Source organism: Pyxicephalus adspersus, chromosome 3, assembly GCF_032062135.1.
Source record: "Pyxicephalus adspersus chromosome 3, UCB_Pads_2.0, whole genome shotgun sequence".
Lineage (NCBI taxonomy): Eukaryota > Metazoa > Chordata > Amphibia > Anura > Pyxicephalidae > Pyxicephalus > Pyxicephalus adspersus.
Genome location: NC_092860.1, coordinates 125953965 through 125971172, shown reverse-complemented (window position 1 = coordinate 125971172; position 17208 = coordinate 125953965). Strand labels below are relative to the sequence as shown.

Here is a 17208-nt window from a genome sequence, read left to right as displayed (position 1 = left end):
TCAGGGACGTCCCTCATAGCCACGCCCCGTTCTTCGTTCTCTGGGAGGAGATTGGTGGAAGTGGAGAGTTACGTCACGCAGTAGCTGGCCGTGGTCGCCGCCGGAAGAGGTGCTAGTCCGGTGAGGGGAGCAGGGTGAGGTGAGGCCGGGTCGGTGTAGGGATGGTCAGGGGTTGTATGTGTGAGCAGTATGAAGGGAGGAGAGAGGGGGGGGGGAGTCGGGGCTACACCTGCAGGACACGGCCGCGTTGCTAGGCAGGTCTGTCAGGCCTCATCCACAATGAATGAATGGATAGAGGAGGAGGCCGGTGATCTGACATCACCATACAGATATATATATTTGTGTGATAATTCTGGCTATTAACATTACATTTGTAATTATGTCGTTTAAAATATAAAAGGGCTGAATTCATTGATATAGTAATTTTTTTAGCTCTCATTTTTATTATCCTTTAGACAATTTGTTTCTAATGTTCCTCTTAATATTCATGTAAACAACCAGTGACTCTGACTCCGGATTGGAATGGTTGCTGCCATTGTGGGCCCTCTTCCCCCACTGGACAGTCCAGCAATCACATGACCTAGGCTCTACAAATGTACATGTAATGACATCACATGACTTCGGTGATCACATGACCTACGCTCTAAAACTGTACATGTAATGTGATCACATGACCTAGTCTCTACCAAGGTACATGTAATGACATCACGTGACTGCAGTCATCACATGACCTAGTCTCTACAAATGTTTGATCTATAAGTTGTATGTGGTTCACCTGCTTTGTATGTGTTGGGAGGTTAGATCCTAATGCCTAATATTGAAGAGGAACTATACTCAAAAACAAAAACACATCTTCAGTCCAGAAGGCCAGTCTGATCACTCCGGGGGTGTCTTGCATCTGGTCCCGTGTCGTCCCCGGGCCGGCGCACCGAGCACTGCCATCTTCATCTTCTCTTTCAGGTTCTTCATCCTAAGTCACCCGACCCAGGCGCGAGATCAGGTGACGTAGGATGAAAAAAAATTTGTCCATCCCACTGGGCACACGTGAGATTGGTAAATTTTTCTCTTTGAGCAAAAAGGCTTCTTCTGCGCATGCCCGAGCATAGAAGGAGCGCCCAAGAGCCCAAAGCCTCCCGGGATTCCTATGACGGGCATCCCGGGAGGCTTTGCAATCCCATTCATTTTTGACCGCCTAGGCGGCTGAGAATTGGGGGGCAGTGCTGCACCCTGTCATCGGAGCGTGCTGCTATTTTCCTTCTTTACTTCTTTCCAGAGACTGTCTTCGGCCATCCTGATTGGCTGTGCCGGGATGATGTAACAGAGAGTTTGTTTTTCCTCGGCATGTGCTATGGATGCCGGGATTGCTGGGTTTCCCTGGCAAACCAACCTGACACTGCACATGTGCAGTTCAGCTTTATGACCAGAAAATAGGAGCTATCAAACATGTAAGATGCATTACTGTGTGATCAGGCATTTGTAAAATGGAAGTTCTAGGACTTGATCACACTGTCACACTACTCTAGCACATGTGTGTTTTTGCTTGCCCATTCATTTATATGAAGCACACGCAGCATTTTTGACAGCACACAGAAATGTACATTATCACCACCATGCATTGTGCTGTGCTGCAAGACAAGTTTACTAAGAAAGTGTCTTGGGGGACATTTATGATCCAGTGCACTCCAATAAAGCAGTGGTGTGAGCCGGCCCTGAGGCTTTTTTCACTTTGATGTGGCTGTGATAGCATGAGCACCATAAGTTTGTGCTGCTGTGTGTTGTGGCAGCTCATTCATTGAAAGGCCTGTGTAAAAAGGACCCCAAATTAATATACAGGCCTGGGACCCCAAGGTAGGAGCTCTTCTTAGAAGTAGCAGAAACGGCAGGTTCAGACCTGCTCAGTTGCAAAATCAGAAACGTAATGTGTCTCCTTTCTGGTTGTGTGTATGTATCATTTGCAGTTGTGTATTGGGCCTTTTCTTTGCCCTGGGGTATTCCCAGTGTGATCCGGGGTTATTTTTCAGTACCAAAAGCAGTAAAGGCATTGTAAAGGACGTACCTGGTTCGGACAAGCCCACGGGGGTCTCCAGCAATGTCCACCCGCCCCTGACCTTGCATCCCCGGCATAAACAATGAGATGTGTAACCATGTGGGGCGGTGCACTGGCAGCGTGACCTAGCGGGAAATTTAAACTGAATTTACTGCTTATACATTCAAAATTACTGATATAATCAGTCAGTGAACCACCATCACCAGGGCACAGGGAATCACCAGGGAATCACCAGGGCACACTGCTCACTTGCAGCTCTGAATATTAATGACCAGGTTGTTGCAATCAAACCTGGTTGTTAAGTGAGGGGTATCCGTGTATGTATGTGTGTGTATATATATATATATATATATATATATATATNAAGGTAGGAGCTCTTCTTAGAAGTAGCAGAAACGGCAGGTTCAGACCTGCTCAGTTGCAAAATCAGAAACGTAATGTGTCTCCTTTCTGGTTGTGCGTATGTATAATTTGCAGTTGTGTATTGGGCCTTTTCTTTGCCCTGGGGTATTCCAGAGTGTGATCCGGGGTTATTTTTCAGTACCAAAAGCAGTAAAGGCATTGTAAAGGACGTACCTGGTTCGGACGAGCCCACGGGGGTCTCCAGCAATGTCCACCCGCCCCTGACCTCGCATCCCCGGCATAAACAATGAGATGTGTAACCATGCGGGGCGGTGCACTGGCAGCGTGACCTAGCGGGAAATTTAAACTGAATTTACTGCTTATACATTCAAAATTACTGATATAATCAGTCAGTGAACCTATCACCAGGGCACACTGCTCACTTGCAGCTCTGAATATTAATGACCAGGTTGTTGCAATCAAACCTGGTTGTTAAGTGAGGGGTATCCGTATATATATATATATATATATATTATCTAGTAGGTAGGTTTATATGGCAGGTGAAACTTTCCATGTCTCCTCTGCCTCAAAACCTTTTCCCTGCCTGCTATCATTTTCCTAATTGTACATTCATAGCCACACATTCACATGTCCATGTGTGCAATCCTGCCATTGTGTATGTGCAGAATAAAGTGATTCCATTATGTGTGCATGATATCATCATTATGACATCAGCCCTGGCTGACCAATAAAGACTGATGAAGACTTGTGACCCGGAAGAGGAGTGTATGACGGCGGCAGCAATGGGGTGACAATGGGGAACGTGGATGTCTCGTCGCTGGACTTAGGAAGGTAAGGCTGCCAAGGTGTACAAAATGCTCCGTATGCTGGTATGTTCTAGCAATGCCATCGTGGACCCAAATCTGTTTAGTTCAGAGAAATGAGTTACTGATTACTCCAGGAAAATTGGACTAATAACTGTTGCTGTGTTTAAAATATTGTAATAGATATTCCCTGTATCTCAGTGATATATTAGTAATAGATGTTGTGTTATATTAAACCTCTGAGCTTTATATGTAACATATCCCTCTTTAGCGTCTCCGATAACTGGCCAGATTTCTAGAATCCAGGTGTAATACTGCCCTATGACAGCCAGCTCACACATGATATAAATCCCTCACTTCTCTGAATATATAAGGGAAGGATTAGAGCAGGCTGCTATGCTGAACAAGCATACGGGTTAAAGGTTAAGCTTATGCATGACATTTTATTCTAATCATATTGAGCTTTTTGATTGACAGGAATTGAATGTGCTACATATTCTAAAATATGATTAAACCGCATAGTTGCCTAAATAACTTACCCATGCAGCTTAATGTAAGCTGGTCCTAGTCAGTGTTTGTGGTGTTATGCTTGGAATAATGTTGTCCAGTTACTAGCGCTGCCTGGAGATCCATATTTTAGAATAGTATGATTGGCAGGCTTTTAAAGATCGAGCCATTGCTTTTCGTTCAGGAGCCGCAGTCTTACTCTCCAATGTGCTGCCAGCATCGGATTGTTTAAGGAGGAACTAAACTGAAAAACTAGTCTTTCAATTATTAATCTATTCTTACTTACTTGCACTAAAATGTCAGTCTTCCCTGGTGGCACTGGCTGGTTAAGCTTGTATCCATGAAAAATATAATGATTTATGAAGTGTTTGGAAGTGGTCAGCTTGTGATCACTCCCCCTCCATCCAGGGATACCTATATGATTGGCTAATTAAGGCTGGACATTTGGACCGTTTCCTACTGTGTTTATATGCACTTTTAAACGTTTTGGAGCTTGCCATTAAACGGATGGAAAACGTCTGTGCCGCGTTTTTACCGCGATTATACAAGAGTTAACATTTTCAAGCATTTATAAACCCGGGAAAGCCCCTCTATTGAAAACAATGACCGAGTTAATCCTGCGTTTCAATCCCTGGTTTGGATTAGCCCATTGGAATGCTTGGGAATTTCAAGCATGGGCTTTGGAAGCCTCAGGTTAAATGCTGGGGAAAATGTCTGTGTAGACTAAGCTTTAAAGTGGAACTTACCCTGTTCTGTTTATCTCTGTTCCATTGTGGGCGCTGTCATCCTCTTCTCTTCCACGTTCCAATCTTTTGCCATCTCGATGGCCAGGATGACCTAACTCCTGCACAGGTGCAAGCAACTTCATTCTTTACCCTGCAAGGGAAGCCAGGATTGCTGGGTATCACTTGCCACAAACGCTTGCGCAGCTCAGTAAAATTTGACAGCTGGGCGGTGATCAGGCAGGTAAGAATAGTTATTGCAGAAGGGACATTGCCTGTCTCTTTCTGCAATAAACACCTTCCCAGTCGCTAATTTTTAATACATTTTCCCAGTGCTTCACATAAAAACCAACATTTTATCCTTTTTGTAAAAAACTAAACTATTTTCTTGTTGAAAATATAACAGTACCAATAGGACTGAGCAAAATATGTGTGTGTCAGGGAGATTTTAAAATGCAAATATACTCCACTGACAGGCAATTTTGTTTTCTTTAGGACAGACAACACTATGTAATCTCTTGTGTTATAATACATTCTGCTTGCCTGTCAGTGGGTTTCCTTTTAAACTTCTGTACACGTAGCTGCGCAATGTCACAATTTCGTGCTGGGATGTGGTAGGTTGCATACACAAGCGCAGCAATAATGTTATCCTGACTTGGATGATTAATATAGCTGAGGGATCCAAACTTGGAAGAACTCTGGAGAAAATGACAGCAGCAGTGATGGAACGATAAGGGATATTGCGGTGGGCACAGCGCTGTAAATTTCACTTTGGGCTGAAAAACTACCGTTAAGCTGCGTTATGATTGTCTTGTGCAAAATTCTAGTATATGTACAGCACTCCTTGGGTGTTGTTTAGCTATCTGCCAAGATCACAAAAGATTGTCTACAGTTACATAAATTAGACTTCTGTATGTAGCTTTACACATCTGCAGTTATTGACATAACTCAACCTTTTTTTTTTTTTTTGTATTACATGGGAATACTATATTTACAGCCCATAGTATATTATTGTGGTGGTCAGTAGTAGGGGTGCCTTGTACATTGGTGGCCAATGGGAAGATGGCACCCTTACAGATAGCCAAAAAGGTCATTGCGGTAAAGAGGAAGTCCCAAAACAGAAAAAAAAAATATACCTACCTTCAATCCCGAAGAGCAGTCGATCCATCTGGAGGGTTCTTCCATCAGTATCAGTCTTCGGGCAGGCATGCTAGGCCCCGCCAACTTCTCTCTGTTCTTCCGGGTTCTTCTTCCTACGTCACCCAACGCAGGCATGAGATCAGGTGACGTAGAAGGGGACAACCTTACCCAACTCACTGCACATGCGTGGGATCGGCAGTTTCTTTCCTTTTTGGCGAAAGGACTCCTGCACATGCCTGGGATGCTCGGGCTTGCGCAGAAGGAGCAGCCAGAGCCTCCTGGGATGGGTGAGGTAGGTATCCCGGGAGGCTCTGCGCTCCCATTCATTCTTGATCGCCCAGGCGATTGAGCTTTTAAGGAGTTTGTGCTGCATCCTTTTTTTGCACTAAAAAAAAAAAACAAACAAACATCTTTATTATCTTGCATAAAAGGGTTGTCAACCTTTTAATGTGAAGTGAAAATTCTGAGTTTATATACACTTTAAACTGAGCTGAGAGTCAGTTCCATTTTAGTTGGTTATTGCTTAAGGAATCGCTAGCAATTTCTGGAGGAACTCTAGGATTCCAGGGAACCCTGGTTTAGTAACAGTGACATAAGGTATCTCATTATATTAGTAAGTAGATAGTTTACAGGTCAGTGAACCTTATCATGAATTGATTACATAAGATAAAGCTTATCTGTAAACTGAGTTGGGAATTTAATGTGTCCAGTGTCAGAACATTGATAAAAAGAATAACTCTGAACGTACATCCCGTGAAAATGGTGATACTGTCTGGAGAAGATGCACTGGATCTTTAGCTATAGCTTAGTTTGGTAATCTCCCTCTAATCATCTTGGCTGGGCGAGGATCATCTTAGGTCTGTATACACTTTCATACTATAACAATCTATCAAAAACAGAAGTTATAAATTGCTGCTTAGTGTTGGGGAAGATTGTGGCAATGTGAAAAAACACTTGAACTGACAGAGAATTTTTCTAAGGAGTAAAGCGAATTACTGACATTATTTTAAAATGCTACAGTGGGAATTAAACCTCAAACCTGGTAGAATTTTGCAAAGAGCAAGTTTCCTAATGGTAACAGCAATGGAACAGACCTGGGATTAATAAACACAAAAAAAAACATAGTTTCCATTGGAAGCATAGGATGACATAGGCATAGGAGTATAATTGGGGAATAGAGAAAGTAGGAAAAAATTAGGAAAGTTGCTGCTTTGGTTCATTAAAAAAAATAAACCTCAATAGCAAGCCATATTTACAAGAATGAAAGTTGCTTTTTCTTTTTGGTCCGTGATTTTTACTTCACTAGACATTTTTTGACTTGCTTTTGCTCACATTTTGCTTCTTGTGTTTTCCAGATATTTCAGCCATGGCGGACTCCGTTCCTAACAGTCCTCCCCAAGGAGGGGCGGTGGTAAGTATCTAAGGTAAGGCTCTACATTTCATGTCCATGTTTGTTACGGATTGGTATATAAATCAATAGGTTGATCCAGGGAACATCCGATTGCCTCATGGAATCAGGAAGGAATTTTTTTCCCTGTTGAAGCAAATTGTACCAGGGGTTTTTTGCCTTCCTCTGGATCAACTATGTAAATATATATATATAATCAATAGGGAGATAATAGCAATGTTGTAAAGGAGCAGCTGGCACCTTTTTGGCACCATTAAAGCTACTAATTCTGCATTTAATATTTAATCTGGTTCTAAACAAATAAGTCATTAATTATATACCTAATAAATGTTTTTCTGTCCTTTTTTTTTCCCCATAGCAATTTATGCTGGCAAATAAACTTGACACTGCAATGTGGCTTTCTCGATGGTTCACAGTATATTGTTCAGCATTATTTATTCTTCCTCTTTTAGGGTAAGCTATCATCTTTTGGTCCTTTCATAGTGCTTATGTTCAAACCATTGCTAAAATCTAAATCTAGAGGTTATAATATTCTTCAAATCTTATGATGTTGTATCTTTTACTACACTACTACACTCGGCTATAGGAAAATAATATGATGAGCAGTGTACATAAAAAAGGGGTGCAGGGTTATACAGTATGGCAGTCCTTAGTAATAGGAGGGGAAGGCATGTGGTCAAGGCAGGGTACATACTAAAAATGCAATTTTTTAAAGTATTAAGAAGGAGCAGCATACCATGTAGGCAGCATATGTGGAGTGGAGTACAGTCTACAAGGGGTCCATTGGCTGCAGTACAAGGTACAAAGAGTTCAGTGGGTTCAGTACAGGGAACATAGGATGAAACGAATAAAGCACTGGGTGCTCAAGGTGCAGTACTTGGTGCATAGGATGTGCCAGGGGTATGCTGTATTGCCTCTTTTGATCTTGCTGGGAAGAGCTTGTTTTGGCTGAAATGACTTTTGAAAACTTTAGGAGAGAACCTTGCTTTAGACTATTTTTCTTTCAAGATCTTATTATGTTGTTAATCTTATACAGAACTGTTTATGCATCATGCACATTTATTATTTGGTTGGTCTGGGCTTGTTAAATGTAATCAAAATCTGTTTGACTAAAGCTTAGTTAGATATTCAAGAATATTTGTCGAAAATTGGATTCCTCATTCAGGGCAAAGTATAACGTATATACTTGAGTATTAAGTAAGTTTTTTTCCCCCCTCAAAATGACATTGGAAAAGGAATCTCATGTTTTACTTGGATCACAACAGTAGATGGCGGTGTGTCCTCATGTAAAGTTTTGCCCTAAGAGACATTGTTCGAGTTTTACACTTTACATGAGAACACAGCACCATCTACTGGTGGACAACAATAATGTACAAAAAGATCATTTACTTGAAAGTGACCCATTATAACCAACTCAATGGTACAAAATACTTTAACCTTCTATTGATTACTGGAACGATGGCAGTGACAGGATTTGAGTCGAGACTAAGCTTTTTCTTGTATTTTCAGGTAAAATTAGTTATCTTTTTATCATTTTAGGGTAAGCTGATATTTGAGTATTTATGATATATTAATCAAATAAAGTCTTAAAGTACTATGCTGAATTTTTATATGTTCTTCTTTGTGTAAATCTTTGCACCTAAAATGTTTTGCTTTCTATTGAGATTGTGTGGTCATCTTGTTTCTTTCTTCTTTATCCACAGATTACATGAAGCTGGCAGTTTCTATCAACGTGCCTTGCTGGCCAATGCTCTCACCAGTGCTCTTCGGCTGCACCAGCGGTTACCTCACTTCCAACTGAGCCGGGCGTTTCTGAGCCAGGCATTGCTAGAAGACAGCTGTCATTACCTGTTATATTCACTTATCTTTGTCAACTCATACCCTGTCACTAGTATCCTTTGCTAAGTGTCCTCTATATCAGTGGTTGCCAACCTTTTCGGTCCCGCGGACTACTAAAATCACCAGCTCCCGACTGCGCATGCGCAGGGAGCCGGGTGTCACTCAAAGGGGGGAGGAACCTCCCCTAGAGTGATGTCATTATGACAACTCTGTCCATTCTCCCATCGCAGATCTGAGCCTGCAATGGGAGAGTGTGTTGGTTGTGTCCAGGGACACAGCCCACCCGCTTCCCAAGCCTGGGAACTGTAGGGGGGGCGTGGTCCGAGGCTTTGGCCGGTGTGTCCTCCCAGCGGGGTCCTTCTCTTTCAGTTGGCGACCGCTGCTCTATATTCTTGTATGAGTATGTCTTAGGACTGGTACACATGGGTAGATGGTTTACTTCTGGAACTTCTGGAATCAAAGAACTAAAACCCCTAAAAATTGCTAATATAATTTTTCAGGAGGAATTTTGTGACTGTCATGTGACTGCAAATACCTACATTGTTCATTGTAGTTATGGCCGGTGGGTGTGCGTGGGGATTGAAGGGAAGTGACCTGTGAGACTGTGCTAGTGCACATTAGGGAAGTGTGAAGAGTGCACCCCACAGTGTGATAAAGAATACATTCTAGGCGCTGTCAGGTGTGAGCATAACTTTTCATGCAACCCCTGCACTCACTATGTGTATACTGTGTGTCCATGGGAGTACTGTTGTTTTCCAATTATAATTCAGTAATAGTAAAATGAATCGTAAGGCAGTGCTGTGCCGTAGCCTGTATTCGTTTCTGACTAGCACTCTCTTTATATAATATTTGTCTTACCCCTGCATTATGTATATTACATACACCTGACCCCTGCACTCTGTTCATTATTGCTGCTCTTTCTTAAAAGTAGAGGTAAACCGCCAAAGCCATAATCTATAAGTGAATATTTTTTTCCATAGAAAAAATAAAAGAATAAAAGTACATTTACACAATTGAATTAAACACAAACAAATAAAGAGGATTTATACTCAAAAACAAAAACACACCTTCATTCCTGCAGTGCAGTCGGATCACTCTGGGCATCTGGTCCCCCAGCAATACGGGCGCCGCCATCTTGGTCATCTCTTCCAGGTTCTTCATCCTACGTCACCTGACCCAGGCCTGAGATTGGGTGACGTAAGATAAAAAAAAATTGCCGATCTCACTGCACATGCGTGGGATTGCCAAATTTTTCTCTTTCAGCAAAAAGGCTCCTTCCACGCATGTCGGAGATGCTCGGGCATGCGTAGGAGTGCCCAAGAGCCTCCCCGGATGCCTGACGTAGGTATCTTGGCAGGCATTGCTCTCCCATTCATTCCCATTCCTAGGCGGCAGAGATTTAGAGGGCAGTGCTGCACCCTTTATCCACAGAAAATTCTGAGTATAGTTACTCTTTAAAAACATAATGCGCACAGGGGGCCTGTCTTCTGTGAAGATTGATTTATTAAAAATGATGATGCTCTTTGGGGCAGGGTCCTCTCCTACTGTGTCACTGTATCTGTCTGTAAATTGCAACCCCTATTTAATGTATAGTGCTGCGTAATATGTTGGCGCTATATAAATCCTGTTTAATAATAATACTAGATTTTGAAAAAGAATTGTCATGATTTGTTCTTCCTTAATGACTTTCTTCAGTGAGCATCTTTCCTGTCTTGCTGTTTTCATTGCTTCATGCATCATCGTGGACAAAAAAAATTTTGGATGTAAGTATTCTCCTAAGTGTAAAGCAACTTGTACTTCACAGAAATAATAATAAACTGTTTGTTTTATTTTATGGTAGATTTTATAGGACTACTTATTGGTTACTGTCTCTGTATCTCTGTTTCCTAAAAGATTCTTACTGCAGCCATTATGCTACATAAACATATGATGATTATTAAAAAACCATGTGTAATCCCCCCACACCATTATATACACAAAGTTGGAAGGGGCTGGACTGATTTTATATCTGAAGGCTATTTCTTTAATTATACTGTCAGGCAATTACCAGAATCACCTAAGTCTTTCAATCTCTAAAATAGATTTGTTTATGTCCTTGTGAAGTTATTTTTAATTATTAGTGCTGTAAGTCTGTCCACTGCTTTCTGAAATGCTGGTGAAATGCAGTGGCTAACAATGCGACAACAAAGGCTAATTCTAAGTGTTGTTTGGGGGAAGTCCTCTGACATGACCCATAAGTTGGAACCAAAGGTAGTGTTTTTGGAGTCTTCTATATACTGCTTGTGATATTTATGTAAATGTGCAGAGAGGTGGGTTTATTGAATATGCTTAGAGCTTTTTGTGATGCTGAATGTTTTTGATTACTGATAAACCTTTATAATTAATCTTTTTATTTTATCCCATTGGTTTAGGCCAAAGGTCCAACCAGCATGCCATTTGTCAGGTCTCTTCTGGACAAACTTAATGCAAATCAGCAGAATATTCTGAAGTTCATCGCTTGTAATGAAATCTTTTTAATGCCTGCAACTGTTTTCATGCTGCTCAGGTAACAATTTCAGGTCTTTCTTTATCATTTCAAAGTTCAAATTGAAAGTCAATACAATGTGTACACAACTATTCTTTAGTCCCATTTAACAATAGCTATATGTTTTTCCTTTCCAGTGGTCAAGGGAGCCTATTACAGCCATTTATTTACTACAGATTCCTGACATTGCGTTATTCTTCCAGAAGGAATCCATACTGCCGGTGAGTATTACAAACTCCTTATCTTGAAACTTTCCATCATGTCTTCAATGGACAGTTTGCTTGCTTCAATCTGTCTGTAACCCATTATTATTATTATTATTATTATTATTATTATTAATAAACAGGATTTATATAGCGCCAACATATTACTCAGCGCTGTACAATAAATAGGGATTGCAAATGACAGACTAATACAGACAGTGATACAGGAGGAGAGGACCCTGCCCCGAAGAGCTGTGCATCATTCATACAACTTATGTTTAGGGGTTAGATTGTCTCCCTGTAGAGTGCAAGAGGATTAACTGCCGCGGGAGATTCCCGAGTTCCTAATAGGGAGACTGTAACAATGACATGAAAAAAAGCATTGCATTCTCTTGAAAAGTAAAAGGAATAGACAGAGATGCAGAATGTTTGCTTTGAATGTGTTTCCACTGTAGAGCCTTGGCCTCTCTCCTTAATCCTGCTCATGTGCCCCCTATTGGTAGCTGTCAAATCGATAACCTGACTTGAGTATACCTTTAGTTTAGACCTCACTGTCAGTCGGTGTTGCCTGAAATCTACCACAGAGATAATACTTTGGGGTTGACTGATTAAAGGAATACAGGCTGTTCCTACAGCCTATAGACGTATATTCCCTTGGAGGGGATTTTCACTTAGCTGAGAGAATGAGGTGATTCACTGGCTTAACCACCATTTTTTTACATTTCCTGGAACATGATTTGGGTATTCTTTGCAAAAGATCTTTCACTGCGTTTTTTTATTAAGTGAAAATTTTCTTGCATGGTGGATTGTTTTGGCAAGTTAATGACTTAAGGTGCAATAGTCAATTAGCTACTTAGACTTGAGTAAAGAACCAATATATAAAAAATACTATCTGTGTACATAGCATAGTACAAAAGCTTGTTGTATCTTCTGATGCTTCAAAACCCAATCACATCTATTTAAAGAAGATTAGGAACATCCTAACATTATTACACAGACATTGGGATTTTACTGGCATATATTATGAACCACCAAAATAAAAAGTTCTTTTATAAAACATCTCATCCTTAAACATTTCAAACAGTTTCTAATTTATAGTTCACCTATATTAAACACACAATAGCACAATACAGTAATCAATACATACAAATTTCTTAAAAACATTTTGTTCTGTGTTGGCTACAACGTCCAGGGCATTGTCGTGCTGAAAGCTATGTGATATGGGTAGTGAAACACAGGCGGGGGCATATGAGAGATTCCTCTCTTGATATGATTTATCCTGGCCATTGAATTAAATATATATGACACTTATTTGATGTGTATGATTCTGTATAGAAATGAAACGTGTTGAGTAAGGGTTTGCCTAATGTATTGTGTGTTAGTGTGCGTTGAGGTAAGGCAAGCACCTCTCCAGCATTCAGTGAAAAATTAAGTATCTGTTTTGGGGGTTTGATCAATAGATTAACATTGGAACAATGCATTTATCTTTACAGCAAAGTACTGCATACAAAACAGACTATTAATGTACAATTGTGTTTATTCCTCATCTACAGGACTCTGTTTACAGAGCTGAGGATTATCTTGGAGCACCTAGTTATGAAGCCAGCATGCCCAGAGTTTGTCAGAAGACTGTGTCTCAGCAGCATTGCTTTTACTAGCAGACTGGCACCGACTGTTGCATAACTTATTCCTAAATTATGAAATGTGTATGTCAATGAGCATAAGCAGCTGGTATTTCTGCTCTCTGTATGATAATACGGGCGTTTTACAAATACTGCAACCTAAAGGCATCCAGACCGGTCCATGCAAAAAGACGCTCCTAATGACTTTTTTTTTTTTTTTTTTTTTTTTTTTTTATAAACCTTGTTACAGTTTCTTAGTGTTCTCTCTGTAACAGTGGTCCCCAGCCAGACTTCTTTCCTTTGTAAAAATAATAAAAATGATGGTACCAAACCTTGCTTGAGCACTATCAGGGATCTCATTCCAGTGATCGCCTTAGACAGTTGCAGCCTCAGGTTTTCCAGCCCAAGCTGCAGAAATGCACACAGACAATTAATCAGGAACAGACTGCTTGTGAAAAAGCTAGTAAAGTCTAAATGTTTTAGTTCAAATTTCACAGGAATACACTAGATTAAACATTGTGTAAATTAAACAGATTTTACTTTCCATTTGTATTGTTTGTATGACGACTGCTAATAAAATGTAAACTGAGTAGAGGAGACGCAACGATTTTAGAGCATTTTGGGGTATCTAGCTTTCTGAGATGTCAACACCATTGTATTTTTTTCCAGTTTGTTATAAGAGTACAATTAAAGACAAAAAATGCAATAAAATAAATACATTTACCATTCATAATAAAACCATAATCTCTTGTTTAACTATTCTATTCAGTGATGAATCATTGCATGATTTTGGATACTTTTGTACCTAATGTACAGGTTAGGTCTGGGTTTATATCAACAGTCACCATTACAGTTCCATATTTTTCATCCTTAATAAATAAAAGTCTTTGATGCTTCCTATGTTTATATATGTTTTTATTTGGCTATACACCTTATTTTAAGACTACCTCAGAATTGTGACATTCTTTGTGTATGTGATTCAGCCTTATTCAATAAAAAAATGCAGACTTTTCTGGTTTGTGAGTAACTGTATCTTCTCGGAGAAGGTGTGTTTGTGGGGTGAAGTATAAAGCCCTGTACAGACATCTGATTACTGTTGCTGGAAATGATCTTCCCTGATTGTTTCCAGTGACAGAACAAACAATCACTGTACACACAGTGCTGTTTTTGTAGTATGGAAAGGGGAGGGAGGAGGACAAGAAAGGCATCCCATCCCGTTGCTCTCTCCAAATTATTATTAATAGGGCAGGCTTAATATAGCGCCAACGTATTACGCAGTGCTGTACAATAAATAGGGGTTGCAAATTATTATTATTAAACAGGATTTATATAGCGCCAACATATTACGCAGTGCTGTATGATACAAATGACAGATACGGTGGCACAGGAGGAGAGGACCCTGCCCCGAAGAGCTTACAATCTAGTAGTACACAACTTGTTCCCAGTGGGTCGAATATTGATCTAGGATGAAATGATGATTTATGGGGCCATGGTACACATGCTAGATTTCTGCTAGACAATCCCGACCATTCATCTCGGGCAACAAAATTCTAGTTTGTGCAGGAAGTTCTACACCACAGGTATTTATTACCTCTCACACAGATCACTACTGACAATATATTTGTGCTTTTCTACCTAGGAAGATGGGGTTTGTTATGCAGGGTCCGCATATATCCGGGACAGAGATACCCTCATGAAAACCATATTATCTCTGCAGTCTTGATGTTTTTAGACACATCTCGACACCTGCTGCAGGCTTTCACTTTGGTATATTTTTGCAGACTGGAGCTTCAGGAATATGGTTTAATGATAATGGTGCAGCGTTGAGTTTTGCTCTTTACACCTATAATCACAGTTTTCAGATGTTTATTATCATCTGAACAGGATTTATATAGCGCCAACATATTACGCAGAGCTGTACATTAAATATGGGTTTCAAATGACAGACTGTGACATAGGAGGAGGAGAGGACACTGCCCCGAAGAGCTTACAATCTAGGAACACTTTAGGTTCTAAAGCAAAGTTAAACTCATGTTCCCCTGCTCTCTGAGGCACCAATCTCCTCAACTGACATAACCTCTTGTATGAGTATAGGAATTATTTTCTTCACCGAGGTACAAAAAGCATGTACATAACATAATCTCTTTTCAGCTGAAAGGTGACCCCGACACCGACTCTCCGACTCCTGTGTATTTAATATGCTAATGTATTTTCCCCTTTGATTGAAGGAAGGCAACATACACGCTGTTTAACCACAGAACTACTGGCTAGGAAGCTGACGCTCTACTGTATTGGCCAGTTTAAAAAAGACAAAAAATAAAAACAATAAGGTTTTATTTATTGTTTTTGTCAAGTAGCTATAAAGTAGTAGCATAGCATGCATGAAAATCAGGAACAGGACTTAACCAGTTTAAAAATCTGAACCACATTCTTTGGTAGTTTTAAAACAAAACAACTACATGAACAAAAAAAAAGCTGTAAAACCTAAAACAGTTTAAATATTAACCTTATAATATAGTTATAGACTAGAATAGCAGTTAAATGCAACCCAAAACTAACTCACTGTAGTGTTGTTCTAAGAAACAGAATTGCTTCTGCCAGATCCTCTTTCATAGAAACTCTGAAATCTGACTTGATTATTTTTAGAACTGAAAATAGTCTTTCAACACTGACTTGGGTGGGTGGCATTGCTGTTACGATTCTAGCCACATCACTAATAATCTCGGGATAAACAAGAATGGCTTCTTCTACAGTCAGTTTCAATGAGTGATTATACTTTTCTACTTCTTCTAATTCTTAAAAAAACTCCTGTTGGAATCTATTTGGACATTTTCTGGTAGTTTATCCTTCACGCATATGCAATGTCGCTTTACTGTTGAAAGTTTCATTTTGTCCAAGTAGGAATCAAAGTCTAATTCTTCATTTGAAGAGGATGATCCTGAGTTACCAGTGCTTAAAGCTTCATCCAGTGGTGGTGTTTCAGGTAGTAATCTCTTCATGCGAACTGCTACATCATAGAGGGCCTTTTTTGCAGTATTAGTCTGGTAATCACTCAACAAAATTCGGCTCATTGGATCAACATAAATAGCAGCTAACAAGATTTGATTATCCAGTAAGAGATTCTCTCTTTTCTTCGTTGAAGACACAATACCATCAGCTATTAACCCTCCACTTTTGTTCAGGCAGTATATCACGCTCTTCCATTTACATTACCAGGAGTTAAATCTTCAGATTGCAAACTCTTGGTGACAGTAAAGGGGTTAGAAAGTAGATTTTCCAGTGCTTTTACTTGTGTCCACTGGCTTTGAGTTAATAAAACATTTTCATTGTCCAGTTCTTCAAGAAAGTCTTTTAGTTCAAGCAAAGGCTCCTTTTCCTGCACGTCTTTTCAAAATGGCATCTGTTTTAGGGGCCCTGACTGCAACAGTTACTTGCCTCAATTTGCCAATTAGAGTAGCTGCATGACGATCTTTCAATCCATCTCTTATTGCAAGTTGCAGAGTATGAACAGCACAAGACATATGTTGAATAGTACTACGCTTAGATGCTTCTTCAACATTGTTATACAAAATGTCACTATTCTCTTCGCTTTCACGTTTTCCAATACTTGCAGAACTGTCTTCCTTTATTATCTGTCACTTTCTTCATTTTCTCAACTGTGCTCAACATATTAGAAGCATTATCTGTCACAATACATAGAATCTGTTCCTTTTTAATTTCAAAATCTTCTAGAACATCCTCCACTAACTTCTGAAGATAGTCAGTGCTGTGATGTGCCTGGTGGCCATTACTCCCAAGGTTTGCATTATTGTTTTATTATTTTCATCAACAAATCTAACCTTAATAGCAAAAAAATTGACTCGGTGACATGTGCATGCATCCATTTTTATGAAGACAAAATGTCCCTTCAGACCTATTACCGTATTTTTCGCCCTATAAGATGCTCCGGAATATAAGACGCACCCAATTTTAAAGGAGGAAAATCTAGAAAAAAAAGATTCTGAAAGATTATTCCCCTTCTGATCACTCA

At 40.0% G+C, this 17208-nt stretch overlaps 1 protein-coding gene across 3 annotated transcripts; it reads left to right on the top strand.

The window, feature by feature from the left end:
• The first annotated feature begins 1 nt into the window (after window position 1).
• Window positions 2–14074, top strand: TMEM33 (transmembrane protein 33). 3 transcript variants are annotated; one of them, XM_072406273.1, is made up of 8 exons: window positions 2–139; window positions 6938–6993; window positions 7349–7443; window positions 8694–8881; window positions 10525–10592; window positions 11241–11374; window positions 11491–11574; window positions 13110–14074. In XM_072406273.1, exons 2-8 carry the CDS (start codon window positions 6949–6951, stop codon window positions 13237–13239), a joined length of 744 nt encoding a protein of 247 aa, XP_072262374.1. In that variant the 5' UTR covers window positions 2–139; window positions 6938–6948; the 3' UTR covers window positions 13240–14074. The 3 variants fall into 3 exon arrangements, with proteins under 3 accessions (XP_072262374.1, XP_072262375.1, XP_072262376.1); XM_072406274.1 differs by having other exon boundaries at window positions 65–134; XM_072406275.1 differs by having other exon boundaries at window positions 79–120.
• The last annotated feature ends 3134 nt before the right edge of the window (window positions 14075–17208 follow it).

What these genes read in the sequence shown, in the direction of transcription:
- TMEM33 (XM_072406273.1), top strand. Translation starts at nt 6,949, where the DNA reads ATGGCGGACTCCGTTCCTAACAGTCCTCCCCAAGGAGGGGCGGTG. An exon ending in CTCCCCAAGGAGGGGCGGTG is followed by an intron (nt 6,994 to 7,348) that starts GTAAGTATCTAA and finishes TTTTCCCCATAG; the next exon opens with CAATTTATGCTGGCAAATAA. An exon ending in TTTATTCTTCCTCTTTTAGG is followed by an intron (nt 7,444 to 8,693) that starts GTAAGCTATCAT and finishes CTTTATCCACAG; the next exon opens with ATTACATGAAGCTGGCAGTT.